Here is a 22,816-nt window from a genome sequence, read left to right as displayed (position 1 = left end):
TGTAAAAGTTTTGTAGAGTTTTTCATTCAATCATTAAGTGTGATAGAATGCCAGCCTTTTTGGGTTGATCTCTGCAGTCAACTTGGATTAACTTTTTTCTCATTTTGACATCCTTGTACTTCCATGTTGGCCATAATTAGCTGGGTTGAAGGTTCTTGTTAAAATGTGATGTTTGCGGCCTTCTATACATAATTGGGGCAACCAACTACGACTCTGTTACTTCAGGTGAAGATCTGAGGGCCATGGTACGTTCCTTGCATGAAAGTTATTTAAGGTAAAACATCAATGCTTTTTAAAACATGTTTTAACTGCCTTCAAATGATACCTTATAAACAAGACAGTCTACACAATTTTGAACAGTCTTATCAAAAGTATATATGGTGTTAATTGGGATATTTAATGTTGGCAAATATTGTATTTTCCCCTGGGCACATATATCACACATATCTATTCCTATACATAGTCATGGTATAGCCAGTGCAAGTGGCAGAAACCTGATAATTATTGGATCACAGAATCAATCAAATCAGTGGGTCAACTTGCTAGAGCTACAGTACAAACAAAGCTCATGTTTACACAAACAACATTGCAAACAAATTTGAATACCATACTTTTTTTGAAGAATACCAAAATGACACTTTTTATGCAAAAATGCCAATAATTAAAACCAAATTACCTAATTATCAAGTCAGAAAATGGTGCATCTGGAATATTCAGCATTTATATCGACAATGGTGTTATTTGGTTACTTAAATATTGGCACTTTCATGCCAGATTCTAAATAAAACAAAATATAACCACAGCCAAATATCCCAATTATGTCCAGTCAATAAACCACTCTTATAATGAAGTAAAAGTGTTAATATGTACTTTTAATTATCCTGCAACAAACCCACCCGTTACTTTGAGTTATGATATATATGTCTCTAAGGTCGACTCATTACTGGATAGTTACTGTAAAGAAGTACAGGAAGGTATAGTCACAATGACCTTTAAATAGCAGTGATATAAATCCTAATTTACAGCTATAGGTTGAAATATATAGATAGACGAAGTCATTGAAGAATAAACAATCACGTTGTTTACAGATCAATGGATAGCACATTGTTAAAATACTTATCTATATATAGCATCTGTAAGGTAATGGGGGAGTGTATCAGTATAATAGGAGGCACTCAGAAATCTTTAGTAACACATACTTTAAACAGTTGTAAATTTTTAGTTACAAGATTTTGAAAACTGTTGTAGTGAGTAATTTCATTTATTTGCACAAGCGCAAATAATGTGGTGTTCGTATTTTTTTGGAATTTTTTTTATTATTTTTCATTTTGATTTGTTTGAAAGACATTGAGGTGTGTGTACCCTGTGGACCTTAATGTTTGAATTGATGTCACTCCGTCCACTCGGGAGACAAAATGATGTATGCATGTAACGGAAGTCAGACAATCTTATAGTCATGGTAGGGAGTACCATTTCTGTTACATGGAAATAAGTCCAGTTTTACGGGAGGAATTACAAGTAAGAGACACATACTCAGCAGCTTGGTTATCTATCGCCCATTGATGCAGGAACCCCATTACTGTGTGGACACAATTAGGTAACAAAACACCTGCCTGACTACATAGGATCAACATGTAGATACTCTTGTGATTGGTATCATCATCCTGGCTTACCTTGATATGGTCCTATCAGAGTCCTTACATCTGTGGAGTGGCCAGCAATGATGTTGACATAAAAAGTGTTCTACATGTACAATGACTGTTAAAGGGAGATAACCAACAGGTAACCATGGGTTAACGGAAGAGAAAATACATCATGTAGTTGTCGTATATCTCAGATGAGGTTAGATAGACAAGGGAACTTCCATGGGCTCAGCTAGCTCAGACATGGCATCTGGTGACATTGCCACAACAATGAGAGGTAGTATCCAAGGAGTTTACATCAAGACAAGTTTATACGATGTAGGTATTTCAATGGTATTATTGAAAAATAAATTATGCTATCAAGTCTGTTTGATAAGTGACCTTGAGAGTGCAAGGCTGAAATTTTAAAATAGTTAAAACAACCTCTTCTGAATAACCAAATGACCCAAGGTTGTTGTATTTGGATCGTAAAATATTGGGATGAAGGGCTATAGCTATCAAGTTTATTCAAAGGAATGATCTTGACCTTCTCTCAAGTTCCCAGATCCTATTGGTGTTGTGATGTACCCATAAAGAGGTTCATAAGATTAGTAACAGGTGAAATATTACATGTCCATTGGGCCTCTTGGTTTTTCATCTGTTAAGTGCTGTTGATGTCCAGGTAACAGCTAGTCCACAGTACAACAGGCTAGATCTTGAATCAGGGGATCATTTATGTAATTTATGTTTGCTACATTAAGTATAATACACTATTTTAAAACAAATGGTGTGTGACAGTGCTATTCTTAAACAGGCTGGGATTAAGGATGGTAATTTATTTCTTATAATTATTATAATGTCAAATAATATGTTGAATGATCTCTAGTAATGATTGACATGCAAAAAGTCATAATAAATAAAAACGTTAATGTACCCCATATACACTAATAGACACAACAATATTCTATATATTGTTAATAAACCTAATTACATAAATTCATTAGTATGATTTGTATGTGTGAGACACAATGAGTGTATGTGACAGTACATGTATGTCTACCTGTATGACATCATGAGTGATGTTAGGTGTGTTTATGACACTTCTGTGACACATTAACATATAGGACTGATTGATAATTAGGCCTCAACACCAGCTAGGCATGCATTAGGATAGCTATATTTTATCTGAAAAATGATGGAGAAGTTGTAAAAATGAGAAGATGGTTTATTTGTGGATTTATCAACTGACAATGTAATTCCTGTAGACTAAACTTGTCCGTAATGTTGTATAAATGTGTCTTTGGAGAATGTGTTGGGACACCAGAAGCTGCACATGTGAGTATGATGTTTATAATCATATTCAGTTCAGTAAAAAATATTGTTCAATGATAAATCTCTGTTGGAATAATTTTATATAAACACTACCTAAGTTAATTTAAATGACATGCATGTATTCAAGTGGAATTTACTAGGATTTTCCCCAATTTTACATTCAGCAATGTTATTTTTGTGAAATTGATATGCGAGTGCATTTCCATTTGTGATATATTCATGTGAGATTTTCCTGGGTTTTACTTTAAAAAATTACATACACTATGATATTTTTGTAAGATTTACCCATAAAGTTATATCAATGCGAAATGTGGAATTTACCTAGATTTTGCCAGAGTAAATTACATCAGTGTTTACTGAGTAAATTCATCAGTGTGATATTTATATGAAATTTAACTTACTATATACCAATATAATATGTGTTTTACCTGAATAAATGTGCTATATTATGATACTTCAGTGAAATTACATAAAATACCTATATATCTAGCTGGCAATGTTATTTGCTGGTGTAAGAATATTAATGAGACCTTCAGGTTGTTGATATTTTTGGGTCTTTTAGGACTCCATTGTCTGGATGACCATACATTATATGTAGCCTCTGTGAGTCCTTGATTTTGACCTTTAATCTCACCAGATTTGTATAGTTGAATTTCATGTTATAAGTCCATACAAATTAATCCCTGACTTGCTGAAATTTAATTGTTACACAAGTCACCTACTTTATCTAACACAACACAGTCTTGACTAGACTTTCATTTGTAGAGGTAGTCAGTGTTAAATGATTCAAACTTATGTAACAAATTACTTACTTTAAAACCTCTACCTATTTTGATGGGGGATTCTTGAATTTTGGACCCAATTTAAAACATAAATTATCAGGAAAACATTTTCATTGTTCAAGATTTCAAAAATCCAATAAGTTCATCAGAGAGGGCAGTTGTTTAAAGTGATTTTTCTTGAGGCTTAATTAATTAAAATTGTTAATTTGGGCATCCCCCCCCCCCCCCCCCCCCCCCCCCCCAATTGCAGAGAGAAAACCACAAGTTCTTCTAACCTTGAAGTATATAACTAGAAAGGTGCTACAATTCCAGGCCTTAGGAAGGTTTTAGGTCATTAAAATCAAATTATATCTATAAATCTAGGTTTCAGCTATTTTTATGTTGATTAGACTACATGTACAACTGGTGATAATTAGTTATCACACTACAATGTAGGATTAAGTATAGCTGTGTCCCGCACAAACTGACAAATACAAGATTTATTGATACTAAACCCAGCAGTGTTTCCCTGTCTATTATATAACTTTATATAATTATTTAAGCCTTATTTTTCCCAAACAAAATTTCCAATTCCTAATTAATTGTAATGCTTATTTAGAACTCTGACAAACCCAAAACATGTGATGGCAAAGTATAAGCATGAAATAAAATAAATGAAAATGCCATATATATCCGTTAGAACTAGTGTTTACACTGTCAACGGACAACAATATTGCAATATATCTTGTAAAACTAGTATTGACACTGTGCACTGCAAAATGAGTGTAAAATTTTATCAGTTCAGCAAATTTGATTTCCCTAAATAGCCAGGATATACACTGAGACATATTTGACACCAGAAGAACTTGGCCGAGTACTGTGGTGGCCGAGTACTGTGGTGGCTGAGTACTGTGGTGGCCACGTGGGGAGAGTGGATCGATCCACCGAGAGTTTGGTGGTTGTTGGTTTGAGTCCCAGTCTGGTCAGCTTTTACTGTTGTGCCTGTTACTAGACATTGTTTTCAGTACATGTTATGATGTATGTTTTGATTAGGGCATACCCAATCAAATGTTTGTTATAATCAGGCCCCGTTTCATCAACATTCCTAATTAACCTAAGGAAATCTTTTAACCCAGATTTTCAACATAGGATAGCAAATATTGGAACTTTCTTTAAATTGGATAATGCTTTCCTATTAATTGAAAAATTATAAGTTCAGAATTTTCTTACGGTTTTAAAACATAATGAAATGAGGACAGTGATGAAAACTTTGAAAACGAAAGAAAGAATAAATTTAAATTCTGTTTTGGTAGTTCACTGACAAGACACAATGTCTTTATAAAGGATTAGTCAGTTGGAAAGTAAGTCAAGTACAGAAATATTGTGGAAGTCCAATTTTTAGACCACTCTATACAAGTTCCTTTTTTCATACATATATGGACTATATACATCCATATAGGTTCCTATGTGAAGCAGCCATACACAATATACACCTATATATCTAACCAGTCTCATGTGGCTACTTAGTGGTCAGTTAGTGTATGTGGCCTAATGAATAAGTAATTCCCTAAATCTGCTTGCTCCACTCCATGATCCATTGTATAGTTATTAGGAGCATGCTATTTCACTGTCGAGGTTTAAATGTTAAGCACCATAGAAAACTGGTCCTGCTTAGTAGCAGAGTAAACATTGTAGAAATCAGAAATTCTTTTATTTTTACTGCGAGTTTGTATGATTTCTTATCAACAACAGCCGTTATAGACCTTTGTTTGGGTTGGAGTGGAACTATTTGAAACATTGTTAGTATTGTGTTGTTGATTCATAGTCAAGTAAAATATTTGGTTAAAAGTGTTACCTGGAGAAAACATCTTCAATGAGGAACAAAGACGATGCATGAATCGATTCATCGAAAACAGGTGAGTATTACTGAACTTAATGTTTAAATTATATACTGGTGATAATGGAGTGTCTGCAAACTCCACATGTCATGTGAGATTTGAATATCAGGGTCTCTCAAGACACTAAGACATGGGATTTAGATGTCAGTGTCTCTCTAGACTGTGTGACAGGATGTTGGAAGTGTCTCTCTAGACTGTGTGACAGGATGTTGGAAGTGTCTCTCTAGACTGTGTGACAGGATGTTGGAAATGTCTCTCTAGACTGTGTGACAGGATGTTGGAAGTGTCTCTCTAGACTGTGTGACAGGATGTTGGAAATGTCTCTCTAGACCGTGTGACAGGATGTTGGAAATGTCTCTCTAGACTGTGTGACAGGATGTTGGAAGTGTCTCTCTAGACTGTGTGACAGGATGTTGGAAATGTCTCTCTAGACTGTGTGACAGGATGTTGGAAGTGTCTCTCTAGACTGTGTGACAGGATGTTGGAAGTGTCTCTCTAGACTGTGTGACAGGATGTTGGAAGTGTCTCTCTAGACTATGTGACAGGATGTTGGAAATGTCTCTCTAGACTGTGGGACAAGATGTTGGAAGTGTCTCTCTAGACTCTGTGACAGGATGTTGGAAGTGTCTCTCTAGACTGTGTGACAGGATGTTGGAAATGTCTCTCTAGACTGTGTGACAGGATGTTGGAAGTGTCTCTCTAGACTGTGTGACAGGATGTTGGATGTGTCTCTCAAGACTGTGTGACAGGATGTTGGAAGTGTCTCTCTAGACTGTGTGACAGGATGTTGAAAGATCAGTGTCTCCAGACTGTGACAGGATGTTGAAATATACGTGTCTCCAGACTGATTGACAGGATGTTGAAATATACGTGTCTCCGGACTGTGTCACTTGATTGTTGTGTATTCCAGTGTCTCTGGACTGTGTGACATGATCATTGTATATATATCAATGTCTCCGGACTGCCACAGACCTGTCAAGTTCTCATGAACAAAATGCAGGTCATTACTCATAAAAATGCAGGTCATAGCACTCCAATGCAGGTCATTGCGCGTAACGGCATTTCACTTGAAATAAAAATAATAAAACTGAAAAAATTTATCAACATGTGTCATTTAATAAGCATTTCTATGCACACTTCATTCATCTGAATCACATATAACACGGGATTCTGGAAATCCAACATGAAAGTTAAGATAGAGACAATATTTTTTTTCATTTGCCCAGGGCAAGTACACCAACATTTTTCACTTGCCCGAACTCAAAAACTACTTGTCCCGGGCGTCGGGCAAGTGGATTTTTACACCCCTGTTAAAAATTTAGTATTAACACTTACCTGTGCAAGCCTTCGTACAAGCCATTTTTGTTGTTGTTGGATTATCTGTTCTTTGTCTCAAATTGTGTTCTTACGCGTCAAAGAAAAAATCCGAGGTAGCTCGAACGAAAACGAGATCTTACTGAAATGCGGGAGATTCAAAACACCCGTCGGGTGCTATTTCTGTCTGCGGGTTATAGACCAATTTTGCGGGAGTGACCCGCAAAATGCGGGGCACTTGACAGGTCTGACTGCGTCACATGATCGTTGTATATTCAAGTGTCTCTGGACTGTGTCACATAATGTACATAATGAATTAAAAAGAGTTCTTCATTGACGTAGCAGATGCTCCCTTTCTGGAAAGAGCTTGCTCTTGAGTTTTCCAGGGACAACACAGTAATGCATGTGAAAGGAGGATGGGCAGTTTTGTCAATATTTCATAATTTTCTACATGAAAAAGAGGTCCATTAATTAATATACACATTTTTCAATCCATACGCTAAGTTTTGAAACCATGACCCCTGGCTTGCTAGATAGTAATGTAATGCTACTTAATGAACTTCATAGGAATTCTCAGCTGCCAAGTTGGTAGTAAGCAGCTCACTCTGGGAGCTATTATCAAGGGCGACATATTCATATTTGTTGAAAACATCCCAAGCTGTCTCAGTTTTTGTTTGTCCTAATGGTTGAGTATTAGATTATTTTAGTGTATACCAAAACTGTTAATGTCATGTGACCCAAATACCAATACCAGACCTGTATTACTATAAATTCTACTAATATTGTGAACTTCTGTGGTGATTTTTACCATCTGATGAATGTCTTGTAAATATAATTAGACCAAACACTATATACAGCTTTATTGTATTAGCTTACCTTTTGGCTTTTTTATGATTGAGCTAAGCACATTATTTATCTTCCTTCCAATCAATACAGCACTCGTTAGTCTTGAATTCTGCTAATCAATGTTGAGTTCTGTTACATTGGTAGATGGTTGATCTTAATGTATGATGTATGTGACTTAAGATTAAGGACTGTCATTATATATATATATACATGTATAGTGAGGATCCAGAAGCTCACTTAGAGATGCCGTTGAGTGGGTGTCTTCAGCGGTATGCTTCTTATGAGATAGCACTTTAAAGTTGGCATTAGTTCTGGGCTTCTATAAAGACACAAACAAACTGCAGCCTGTCAAAATTACATACATGAATTCACCACATGCAAATATGAGTCCATCTTTAAATAACCTATAGCTCAAACCAAACATCCAGGCTTACATTTGGTCCATTTGTATCCTTATACAGTGAACTTGTAATCCACACTCTCGCTATCTGTTTGTTCCACTGTTTGTGTGACTTAATATGATTTATATATATTTTATATCAGTTTCTATTAATGTAGTTTGATTAAGATATAAGGTATATTGTTAAGTCAGATCATATTTGATAGTATTGTGACTGCTCCACATGTTTGTACTAAGAACATTTCAAGGGAGACAACTGCAGAATATTACATTATAAAATGTAAGCTAAAGATATAGTGACAAGGTTTAGTGACCCCAAGGTTAGATATCCTGTAAAAAATAGAGGTGTTTGATGTGTGATCTGGTGTTGTGATATCTATACACACATAAAGACACGTTAGAAACTGGTTAGACATGTAGAGATAACTTCAGATAATAGTGGAGGTGTGAAGACATATACTTTGGAAATGTGTAGACACCTATTTACATGTGTAGACACCTATTTACATGTGTAGACACCTATAGACAGGTAAGACACTAATACATGTAGACACCTATAGACATGTGATATCACTAATACATGTAGACACCTATAGACATGTGATATCACTAATACATGTAGACACCTATAGACATGTGTAGACACAAATACATGTAGACACCTATAGACAGGTAAGACACTAATACATGTAGACACCTATTTACATGTGAAGAAACAAATACATGTAGACACCTATAGACATGTGTAGACACAAATACATGTAGACACCTATTTACATGTGAAGAAACAAATACATGTAGACACCTATAGACATGTGAAGACACAAATACATGTAGACACCTGTAGACATGTGTAGACACTAATACATGTAGACACCTATAGACAGGTGTAGACACAAATACATGTAGACACCTGTAGACAGGTGTAGACACAAATACATGTAGACACCTATTTACATGTGAAGAAACAAATACATGTAGACACCTATAGACATGTGAAGACACAAATACATTTAGACACCTGTAGACATGTGTAGACACTAATACATGTAGACACCTATAGACAGGTGTAGACACAAATACATGTAGACACCTGTAGACAGGTGTAGACTCAAATACATGTAGACACCTGTAGACAGGTAAGACACTAATACATGTAGACACCTATAGACAGGTGTAGACACAAATACATGTAGACACCTATAGACATGTGATATCTCTAATACATGTAGACACCTATAGACAGGTGTAGACACCTATTTACATGTGTAGACACCTATTTACATGTGTAGACACAAATACATGTAGACACCTGTAGACATGTGATATCTCTAATACATGTAGACACCTATAGACAGGTGTAGACATCTATTTACATGTGTAGACACCTATAGACATGTGTAGACACTAATACATGTAGACACCTGTAGACAGGTGTAGACACCTATTTACATGTGTAGACACCTATTTACATGTGATATCTCTAATACATGTAGACACCTATAGACATGTGATATCTCTAATACATGTAGACACCTATAGACATGTGTAGACACTAATACATGTAGACACCTATAGACAGGTGTAGACACCTATTTACATGTGTAGACACCTATTTACATGTGTAGACACTAATACATGTAGACACCTATAGACAGGTGTAGACACAAATACATGTAGACACCTATAGACAGGTGTAGACACTAATACATGTAGACACCTGTAGACATGTGATATCACTAATACATGTAGACACCTATAGACAGGTGTAGACACTAATACATGTAGACACCTGTAGACATGTGATATCTCTAATACATGTAGACACCTATTTACATGTGTAGACACAAATACATGTAGACACCTATAGACAGGTGTAGACACAAATACATGTAGACACCTATAGACAGGTGTAGACCCAAATACATGTAGACACCTATAGACATGTGATATCACTAATACATGTAGACACCTATAGACAGGTGTAGACACAAACACATGTAGACACCTATAGACATGTGATATCTCTAATACATGTAGACACCTATAGACATGTGATATCTCTAATAGATGTAGACACCTGTAGACATGTGATATCACTAATACATGTAGACACCTATAGACAGGTGTAGACACTAATACATGTAGACACCTGTAGACATGTGATATCTCTAATACATGTAGACACCTATTTACATGTGTAGACACAAATACATGTAGACACCTATAGACAGGTGTAGACACAAATACATGTAGACACCTATAGACAGGTGTAGACCCAAATACATGTAGACACCTATAGACATGTGATATCACTAATACATGTAGACACCTATAGACAGGTGTAGACACAAACACATGTAGACACCTATAGACATGTGATATCTCTAATACATGTAGACACCTATAGACATGTGATATCTCTAATAGATGTAGACACCTGTAGACATGTGATATCACTAATACATGTAGACACCTATAGACAGGTGTAGACACTAATACATGTAGACACCTGTAGACAGGTGTAGACACAAATACATGTAGACACCTATAGACATGTGATATCTCTAATACATGTAGACACCTATAGACATGTGATATCTCTAATAGATGTAGACACCTGTAGACATGTGATATCACTAATACATGTAGACACCTATAGACAGGTGTAGACACAAATACATGTAGACACCTATAGACAGGTGTAGACACAAATACATGTAGACACCTATAGACAGGTGTAGACACAAATACATGTAGACACCTATTTACATGTGTAGACAGCTATTTACATGTGTAGACACCTATAGACATGTGATATCACTAATACATGTAGACACCTGTAGACATGTGTAGACACTAATACATGTAGACACCTATTTACATGTGAAGAAACAAATACATGTAGACACCTATAGACATGTGAAGACACAAATACATGTAGACACCTGTAGACATGTGTAGACACTAATACATGTAGACACCTATAGACAGGTGTAGACACAAATACATGTAGACACCTATAGACAGGTGTAGACTCAAATACATGTAGACACCTATAGACAGGTGTAGACACAAATACATGTAGACACCTATAGACAGGTAGACACAAATACATGTAGACACCTATAGACAGGTGTAGACACTAATACATGTAGACACTTATAGACAGGTGTAGACACTAATACATGTAGACACTTATAGACAGGTGATATCACTAATACATGTAGACACCTGTAGACAGGTGTAGACACTAATACATGTAGACACCTATAGACAGGTAATATCACTAATACATGTAGACACCTATAGACATGTGTAGACACTAATACATGTAGACACCTATAGACAGGTAATATCACTAATACATGTAGACACCTATAGACATGTGTAGACACAAATACATGTAGACACCTATAGACATGTGTAGACACAAATACATGTAGACACCTATAGACAGGTAAGACACTAATACATGTAGACACCTATAGACAGGTAAGACACTAATACATGTAGACACCTATAGACAGGTGTAGACACTAATACATGTAGACACCTATAGACATGTGTAGACACTAATACATGTAGACACATATAGACATGTGTAGACACTAATACATGTAGACACCTATAGACAGGTGATATCTCTAATACATGTAGACACCTATAGACATGTGTAGACACAAATACATGTAGACACCTATAGACAGGTAAGACACTAATACATGTAGACACCTATAGACATGTGATATCTCTAATACATGTAGACACCTATAGACAGGTAAGACACAAATACATGTAGACACCTATAGACATGTGTAGACACAAATACATGTAGACACCTATAGACAGGTGATATCACTAATACATGTAGACACCTGTAGACAGGTGTAGACACTAATACATGTAGACACCTATAGACAGGTAGACACAAATACATGTAGACACCTGTAGACAGGTGTAGACACTAATACATGTAGACACCTATAGACAGGTAATATCACTAATACATGTAGACACCTATAGACATGTGTAGACACTAATACATGTAGACACCTATAGACAGGTAATATCACTAATACATGTAGACACCTATAGACATGTGTAGACACAAATACATGTAGACACCTATAGACAGGTGATATCACTAATACATGTAGACACCTATAGACAGGTGTAGACACCTATAGACATGTGATATCACTAATACATGTAGACACCTATAGACATGTGTAGACACTAATACATGTAGACACCTATAGACAGGTAATATCACTAATACATGTAGACACCTGTAGACAGGTGTAGACACTAATACATGTAGACACATATAGACAGGTAAGACACAAATACATGTAGACACCTATAGACATGTGATATCACTAATACAAGTAGACACCTATAGACAGGTAAGACACTAATACATGTAGACACCTATAGACATGTGTAGACACAAATACATGTAGACACCTATAGACATGTGTAGACACAAATACATGTAGACACCTATAGACATGTGTAGACACAAATACATGTAGACACCTATAGACAGGTGTAGACACTAATACATGTAGACACCTGTAGACATGTGATATCACTAATACAAGTAGACACCTATAGACAGGTAAGACACTAATACATGTAGACACCTATAGACAGGTGTAGACACTAATACATGTAGACACCTATAGACAGGTAATATCACTAATACATGTAGACACCTATAGACAGGTGATATCACTAATACATGTAGACACCTATAGACATGTGTAGACACAACTACATGTAGACACCTATAGACATGTGTAGACACAAATACATGTAGACACCTATAGACATGTGTAGACACAAATACATGTAGACACCTGTAGACAGGTGTAGACACAAATACATGTAGACACCTATAGACAGGTGTAGACACTAATACATGTAGACACCTATAGACATGTGTAGACACTAATACATGTAGACACCTATAGACATGTGTAGACACTAATACATGTAGACACCTATAGACATGTGATATCTCTAATACATGTAGACACCTATAGACAGGTGTAGACACAAATACATGTAGACACCTGTAGACAGGTGTAGACTCAAATACATGTAGACACCTGTAGACAGGTAAGACACTAATACATGTAGACACCTATAGACAGGTGTAGACACAAATACATGTAGACACCTGTAGACATGTGTAGACACAAATACATGTAGACACCTATAGATGGCTAAGACAGGTGTAGACACAAATACATGTAGACACCTGTAGACAGGTGTAGACTCAAATACATGTAGACACCTGTAGACAGGTAAGACACTAATACATGTAGACACCTATAGACAGGTGTAGACACAAATACATGTAGACACCTGTAGACAGGTGTAGACTCAAATACATGTAGACACCTGTAGACATGTGTAGACACTAATACATGTAGACACCTATAGACATGTGATATCTCTAATACATGTAGACACCTATAGACAGGTGTAGACACAAATACATGTAGACACCTATAGACAGGTGATATCACTAATACATGTAGACACCTATAGACATGTGTAGACACAAATACATGTAGACACCTGTAGACATGTGATATCACTAATACATGTAGACACCTATAGACAGGTAAGACACTAATACATGTAGACACCTATAGACAGGTGTAGACACAAATACATGTAGACACCTATAGACAGGTGATATCACTAATACATGTAGACACCTATAGACATGTGTAGACACAACTACATGTAGACACCTATAGATGTGTGTAGACACTAATACATGTAGACACCTATAGACATGTGATATCTCTAATACATGTAGACACCTATAGACAGGTGATATCACTAATACATGTAGACACATATATACATGTGGTATCACTAATACATGTAGACACCTATAGACATATGTAGACACAAATACATGTAGACACCTATAGACATGTGATATCACTAATACATGTAGACACCTATAGACATGTGATATCACTAATACATGTAGACACCTATAGACAGGTGTAGACACTAATACATGTAGACACCTATAGACATGTGTAGACACAAATACATGTAGACACCTATAGACATGTGTAGACACTAATACATGTAGACACCTATAGACAGGTAAGACACAAATACATGTAGACACCTGTAGACAGGTGTAGACACAAATACATGTAGACACCTGTAGACAGGTGATATCACTAATACATGTAGACACCTATAGACAGGTAAGACACAAATACATGTAGACACCTGTAGACATGTGTAGACACAAATACATGTAGACACCTGTAGACATATGAAGACACTAATACATGTGGACACTTATAGACAGGTAAGACACAAATACATGTAGACACCTATAGATAGGTGATATCACTAATACATGTAGACACCTATAGACATGTGTAGACACAAGTACATGTAGACACCTATAGACATATGTAGACACTAATACATGTAGACACCTATAGACATGTGATATCACTAATACATGTAGACACCTATAGACATGTGTAGACACTAATACATGTAGACACCTATAGACATGTGATATCACTAATACATGTAGACACCTATAGACAGGTGTAGACACAAATACATGTAGACACCTATAGACATGTGTAGACACAAATACATGTAGACACCTATAGACAGGTGTAGACACTAATACATGTAGACACCTATAGACATGTGTAGACACTAATACATGTAGACACCTATAGACATGTGATATCACAAATACATGTAGACACCTATAGACAGGTGTAGACACTAATACATGTAGACACATATAGACATGTGTAGACACAAATACATGTAGACACCTATAGACAGGTGTAGACACTAATACATGTAGACACATATAGACATGTGTAGACACAAATACATGTAGACACCTATAGACAGGTGTAGACACTAATACATGTAGACACATATAGACATGTGTAGACACAAATACATGTAGACACCTATAGACAGGTGATATCACAAATACATGTAGACACCTATAGACATGTGATATCACTAATACATGTAGACACCTATAGACAGGTGATATCTCTAATACATGTAGACACCTATAGACATGTGTAGACACAAATACATGTAGACACCTATAGACTGGTGATATCACTAATACATGTAGACACCTATAGACATGTGTAGACACAAATACATGTAGACACCTATAGACAGGTAAGACACTAATACATGTAGACACCTATAGACAGGTGTAGACACTAATACATGTAGACACCTGTAGACATGTGATATCTCTAATACATGTAGACACCTATAGACAGGTAAGACACTAATACATGTAGACACCTATAGACAGGTGTAGACACTAATACATGTAGACACCTGTAGACATGTGATATCTCTAATACATGTAGACACCTATAGACAGGTAAGACACAAATACATGTAGACACCTATAGACAGGTAAGACACTAATACATGTAGACACCTATAGACATGTAGACATGTTAGCACCTACAGAGATTTGTATATATATATATATATATATTGGCACAGGTAGCATGTTAAGTTTGGACACTACTGGAGATTAATATGTAGGTATGGTATACAAGTTAGCGATGTTAAGTTTGGACACTACTGGAGATTAATATGTAGGTATGGTATACAAGGTAGCGATGTTAAGTTTGGACACTACTGGAGATTAATATGTAGGTATGGTATACAAGGTAGCGATGTTAAGTTTGGACACTACTGGAGATTAGTCTGTAGGTATGGTATACAAGGTAGCGATGTTAAGTTTGGACACTACTGGAGATTAATATGTAGGTATGGTATACAAGGTAGCGATGTTAAGTTTGGACACTACTGGAGATTAGTCTGTAGGTATGGTATACAAGGTAGCGATGTTAAGTTTGGACACTACTGGAGATTAATATGTAGGTATGGTATACAAGGTAGCGATGTTAAGTTTGGACACTACTGGAGATTAATATGTAGGTATGGTATACAAGGTAGCGATGTTAAGTTTGGACACTACTGGAGATTAGTCTGTAGGTATGGTATACAAGGTAGCGATGTTAAGTTTGGACACTACTGGAGATTAGTCTGTAGGTATGGTATACAAGGTAGCGATGTTAAGTTTGGACACTACTGGAGATTAATATGTAGGTATGGTATACAAGGTAGCGATGTTAAGTTTTGACACTACTGGAGATTAATATGTAGGTATGGTATACAAGGTAGCGATGTTAAGTTTGGACACTACTGGAGATTAATATGTAGGTATGGTATACAAGGTAGCGATGTTAAGTTTGGACACTACTGGAGATTAGTCTGTAGGTATGGTATACAAGGTAGCGATGTTAAGTTTGGACACTACTGGAGATTAATATGTAGGTATGGTATACAAGGTAGCGATGTTAAGTTTGGACACTACTGGAGATTAATATGTAGGTATGGTATACAAGGTAGCGATGTTAAGTTTGGACACTACTGGAGATTAGTCTGTAGGTATGGTATACAAGGTAGCGATGTTAAGTTTGGACACTACTGGAGATTAATATGTAGGTATGGTATACAAGGTAGCGATGTTAAGTTTGGACACTACTGGAGATTAGTCTGTAGGTATGGTATACAAGGTAGCGATGTTAAGTTTGGACACTACTGGAGATTAATATGTAGGTATGGTATACAAGGTAGCGATGTTAAGTTTGGACACTACTGGAGATTAGTCTGTAGGTATGGTATACAAGGTAGCGATGTTAAGTTTGGACACTACTGGAGATTAATATGTAGGTATGGTATACAAGGTAGCGATGTTAAGTTTGGACACTACTGGAGATTAATATGTAGGTATGGTATACAAGGTAGCGATGTTAAGTTTGGACACTCACTACTGGAGATTAATATGTAGGTATGGTATACAAGGTAGCGATGTTAAGTTTGGACACTACTGGAGATTAGTCTGTAAGTATGGTATACAAGGTAGCGATGTTAAATTTGGACACTACTGGAGATTAGTCTGTAGGTATGGTATACAATGTTAGACTATTGTTATAGTGGCTGTCAGGCTTTTCAATGTAGACACAAACCTTTATAATCTCTTTCCTGTATTTGGATTATACCCGATAGGTTGTAACCGTTCAAACATATAAAATAATTAACTCATATCCAATACACATCCTATTATATATGCAGAGTTCAAATATTCAATTAAAAAACAAAACTGTGTTTTTCAATTTGAAGTAATTTGTGTTTTGTTGACACAGTGTTAAGCTGCCTATTCCTTGTTAACAGAGACTCCAGACAGAATCAATGCATTGTCTCCGTATGAAAAATATACATTTAGTCTTCATGTATACCACCAGTGTATTGTCTCACATGCTAAATAGGCAGGGAACAGTATAAAGACCATCTCAATCCTAGCGTGAACAATTCAATACCATATCGTCATGATCTGGGCACTGCAAAATGGCCTACCCATATATACCCGATAATAGGTATTGATGTTAGACCGTTTGCTCACACAGTTTGTAAAACTGTTAATGAATTTAGATGGATTTTTTCGCCCTTCATCTAAGTATATACCCTTGGGATATCATTTCTAGGTAAACTGAAGTACTGTACCTACAGGAATTTAAAAGAAAACTTAATAGTCATTCATCCATAGAATGATCTGTATTTTTGTGCGGACTGATTGATTTCTATCGATATCGTATCAGTGTATTGTGAAGTTATTGTATTCAGAGAGATATTATATGGCTAAGTTGATGTGTTGGGTGACACATCGTGAGTTGCTTGACGTGGCCTTACGTTTCACATTCATTAGCAAGTCTCAATAACAGCTTTAAATCACCTGCTGTCCTGGATATCTGTTTATACTGATGGCAGTTTCTCAAAATACATATACATAAGGATGGTTACCAAGGAAGCTGAGGAACACTTCTATGTGTGATACCTCTACAAGACAAAGCTGAAATGTAGTCAGCTGAATCTACAATCTCAACGTGATACTTCAATGGATTCCCTATGAAATTTATCAATTTTTATCAAAATTGATTTAATATTTGGACATTCAAAATTGCGGGGTTAAAGCCTGTCGACACTTACGGAATGCGGCTTCCCCTAGTGGAAACAAGCCGGAGGCGAAAGCCAGAAGGGGAGGCTAGTAAGCCAGCACTGATTGATGTCAATGTTGTAAGTATCTATTGTCACTTTTTTTGTATATATTTATCCTCTGCTACTTTTCTGAGTTGTCTGACTATCCAGTCAGTGTTGTAGAAGTTTTGACTTGTATTTGATAAGAAATTGATAGAGAAATCAAGCTGTTTCATAATACAGTTATTTTTGTTTGGAACTAAGGTGCCTGGATTACAAATACATGTTCTCCATTGTAGATTTACAATAGATTCATGTTATACTACAATAGAAAGTGTCTATGCCTTAACCTGAGTGTCAAAAGGAGGAAAGCTCATGTTGGGTAATATTGTCACAAACACGTCAAATAAAGCTGATGTTGGGTAATATTATCAAAAACACGTTGAGTAAAGTTGATGTTGGCTGATATTGTCACAAACACGTCAAATAAAGCTGATTTTGGGTAATATTGTCATAAACACGTCAAATAAAGCTCATGTTGGGTAATATTGTCATAAACATGTTCAGTAAAGCTGATGTTGGGTAATATTGTCACAAACACGTCAAATAAAGCTGATGTTGGCTGATATTGTCACAAACACGTCAAATAAAGCTGATGTTGGGTAATATTATCACAAACACGTCTAATAAAGCTGATGTTGGGTAATATTGTCACAAACTCATCTAATAAAGCTGATGTTGGGTAATATTGTCATAAACAAGTCTAGTAAAGCTGATGTTGGGTAATATTGTCACAAACAAGTCAAATAAAGCTGATGTTGGGTAATATTGTCATAAACACGTCAAATAAAGCTGATGTTGGGTAATATTGTCATAAACACATCAAATAAAGCTCATGTTGGGTAATATTGTCATAAACATGTTCAGTAAAGCTCATGTTGGGTAATATTGTCACAAACAAGTCAAATAAAGCTGATGTTGGGTAATATTGTCATAAACATGTCTAGTAAAAGCTGATGATGGGTAATATTGTCACAAACATGTCTAATAAAGCTGATGTTGGGTAATATTGTCACAAACAAGTCTAGTAAAAGCTGATGTTGGGTAATATTGTCACAAACATGTCTAATAAAGCTGATGTTGGGTAATATTGTCACAAACTCGTCTAATAAAGCTGATGTTGGGTAATATTGTCATAAACACGTCAAATAAAGCTGATGTTGGGTAATATTGTCATAAACATGTCTAATAAAGCTGATGTTGGGTAATATTGTCACAAACACGTCTAATAAAGCTGATGTTGGGTAATATTGTCACAAACAAGTCTAATAAAGCTGATGTTGGGAAATTATTGTCACAAACATGTTGAGTAAAGTTGATGTTGGCTGATATTGTGACAAACACGTCAAATAAAGCTCATGTTGGGTAATATTGTCACAAACAAGTCTAATAAAGCTAATGTTGGGTAATATTGTCACAAACACGTCTAATAAAGCTGATGTTGGGTAATATTGTCACAAGCACGTCTAATAAAGCTGATGTTGGGTAATTATTGTCACAAACATGTCTAATAAAGCTGATGTTTGGTAATATTGTCACAAACATGTTCAGTAAAGCTGATGTTGGCTGATATTGTCACAAACACGTCAAATAAAGCTGATGTTGGGTAATATTGTCATAAACACGTCTAATAAAGCTGATGTTGGGTAATATTGTCACAAACTCGTCTAATAAAGCTGATGTTGGGTAATATTGTCATAAACACGTCAAATAAAGCTGATGTTGGGTAATATTGTCATAAACATGTTGAGTAAAGTTGATGTTGGCTGATATTGTCACAAACACGTCAAATAAAGCTGATGTTGGGTAATATTGTCATAAACACGTCTAATAAAGCTGATGTTGGGTAATATTGTCACAAACTCGTCTAATAAAGCTGATGTTGGGTAATATTGTCATAAACACGTCAAATAAAGCTGATGTTGGGTAATATTGTCATAAACATGTTGAGTAAAGTTGATGTTGGCTGATATTGTCACAAACACGTCAAATAAAGCTAATGTTGGGTAATATTGTCACAAACAAGTCTAGTAAAAGTTGATGTTGGGTAATATTGTCACAAACTTGTCTAATAAAGCTGATGTTGGGTAATATTGTCACAAACTCATCTAATAAAGCTGATGTTTGGTAATATTGTCACAAACATGTTCAGTAAAGTTGATGTTGGGTAATATTGTCACAAACACGTCTAATAAAGTTGATGTTGGGTAATATTGTCACAAACACGTCTAATAAAGCTGATGTTGGGTAATATTGTCACAAACAAGTCAAATAAAGCTGATGTTGGGAAAAATTGTCATAAACATGTCTAGTAAAAGCTGATGATGGGTAATATTGTCACAAACATGTCTAATAAAGCTGATAATAGGTAATATTGTCACAAACAAGTCTAGTAAAAGCTGATGTTGGGTAATATTGTCACAAACATGTCTAATAAAGCTGATGTTGGGTAATATTGTCATAAACATGTTGAGTAAAGTTGATGTTCGGTAATATTGTCACAAACATGTTCAGTAAAGTTGATGTTGGATAATATTATCTCAAACTTGTCTAATAAAGCTGATGGTGTGGGTAATATTATCTCAAACTCATCTAATAAAGTTGATGTTCGGTAATATTGTCACAAACATGTTCAGTAGAACTGATATTGGGTAATATTATCACAAATAATTAAATTGCTCCCTGACAAATTCTTTAATGAAATCACAATGATCGTCTGGCATTGAGGTAATTGTACCCATAAATACCATGCTCTGTAAATGATTTGTATGTTAATTCATTCCTGCATGTATCCCCTGGAGTTCATTATACGAGTTTAATGTAGAGAATTAATTTCCTAGGTCTTCTCAGGCCAGGCCCGTGATCAACTTGTATCATATGTCCTGTCAACAGTGTTAATAGATCCAGGGAATTTATATAAAGTATATCTTATTAGATAGATCATCCTTGTTTCTGTCTATTGCAAGATTTTATCATAACTGGCTGAAAGCTATGACGGTTAATTAAAATAACTGATTCCTATCCTGCTGTATCATCCCTGTAGAGACAGGACTAGGACACTAATGTCCACTTCTATCCCCACCTCCTTAGCTCCACCCCCTCCTTATCTCCACCCCCTTATCTCCACCCCCTCCTTATCCCCACCTCCTTATCCCCACCTCCTTATCCCACCTCCTTATCCCCACCTCCTTATCCCCACCTCCTTATCTCCACCCCCTCCTTATCCCCACCTCCTTTTCGATCCCCACCTCCTTATCCTCGATCCCCACCTCCTTATCCCCACCTCCTTATCCCCACCTCCTTATCTCCACCTCCTTATCGATCCCCACCTCCTTATCTCCACCCCCTCCTTATCCCCACCTCCTTATCTCCACCCCCTCCTTATCCCCACCTCCTTATCTCCACCCCCTCCTTATCCCCACCTCCTTATCCCCACCTCCTTATCTCCATCTCCTTATCCCCACCTCCTTATCTCCACCCCCTCCTTATCCCAACCTCCTTATCCCCACCTCCTTATCGATCCCCACCTCCTTATCCCAACCTCCTTATCCCCACCTTATCCCCACCTCCTTATCCCCACCTCCTTATCGATCCCCACCTCCTTATCTCCACCTCCTTATCTCCACCTCCTTATCCCCACCTCCTTATTCCCACCTCCTTATCCCCACCAACTTATCCCCACCAACTTATCCCCACCTCCTTATCGATCCCCACCTCCTTATCCCCACCTCCTTATCCCCACCAACTTATCCCCACCTCCTTATCCCCACCTCCTTATCCCCACCTCCTTATCGATCCCCACCTCCTTATCCCCACCTCCTTATCTCCCCCCTCCTTATCCCCACCTCCTTATCGATCCCCACCTCCTTATCCCCACCTCCTTATCCCCACCTCCTTATCGATCCCCACCTCCTTATCCCCACCTCCTTATCCCCACCTCCTTATCGATCCCCACCTCCTTATCTCCACCCCCCTCCTTATCCCACCTCCTTATCCCCACCTCCTTATCCCCACCTCCTTATCCCCACCTCCTTATCCCCACCTCCTTATCCCCACCTCCTTATCCCCACCTCCTTATCCCCACCTCCTTTTCTCCATCCCCTCCTTATCCCCACCTCCTTTTCTCCATCCCCTCCTTATCCCCACCTCCTTATCTCCACCCCCTCCTTATCCCCACCTCCTTATCCCCACCTCCTTATCCCCACCTCCTTATCCCCACCTCCTTATCTCCATCCCCTCCTTATCCCCACCTCCTTTTCTCCATCCCCTCCTTATCCCCACCTCCTTATCTCCACCCCCTCCTTATCCCCACCTCCTCCTTATCCCCACCTCCTTTTCTTAACTGGTGGTCTCTAATTACAGGTAATATCTAATGACAGGTGACCTCTTATAACTGGTGGTCTCTAATGACAGATAATATCTAATGACAGGTGACCTCTAATGACAGGTCATCTCTTATAACTGGTGGTCTCTAATGACAGG

General features: G+C 36.9%; 1 protein-coding gene across 2 annotated transcripts in view; it reads left to right on the top strand.

The window, feature by feature from the left end:
• The first annotated feature begins 5,346 nt into the window (after positions 1-5,346).
• LOC117317131 (dual specificity tyrosine-phosphorylation-regulated kinase 4-like) overlaps positions 5,347-22,816 on the top strand; it is a 79,371-nt gene continuing 61,901 nt past the window's right edge. The window contains exon 1 of one of the 2 annotated variants that reach the window (XM_033871926.1): positions 5,347-5,631. In XM_033871926.1, coding sequence (XP_033727817.1) covers positions 5,605-5,631 — 27 coding nt within the window. In that variant the 5' untranslated portion in view covers positions 5,347-5,604. The remainder of the gene's footprint in view (positions 5,632-22,816) is intronic. The other variant, XM_033871927.1, reaches the window with a different exon arrangement.

Source organism: Pecten maximus, chromosome 18 (assembly GCF_902652985.1).
Source record: "Pecten maximus chromosome 18, xPecMax1.1, whole genome shotgun sequence".
Taxonomy (NCBI): domain Eukaryota; kingdom Metazoa; phylum Mollusca; class Bivalvia; order Pectinida; family Pectinidae; genus Pecten; species Pecten maximus.
The sequence above is the reverse complement of the archived record's forward strand: the minus strand, read 5'-3'. Positions and strand labels throughout refer to the sequence as shown.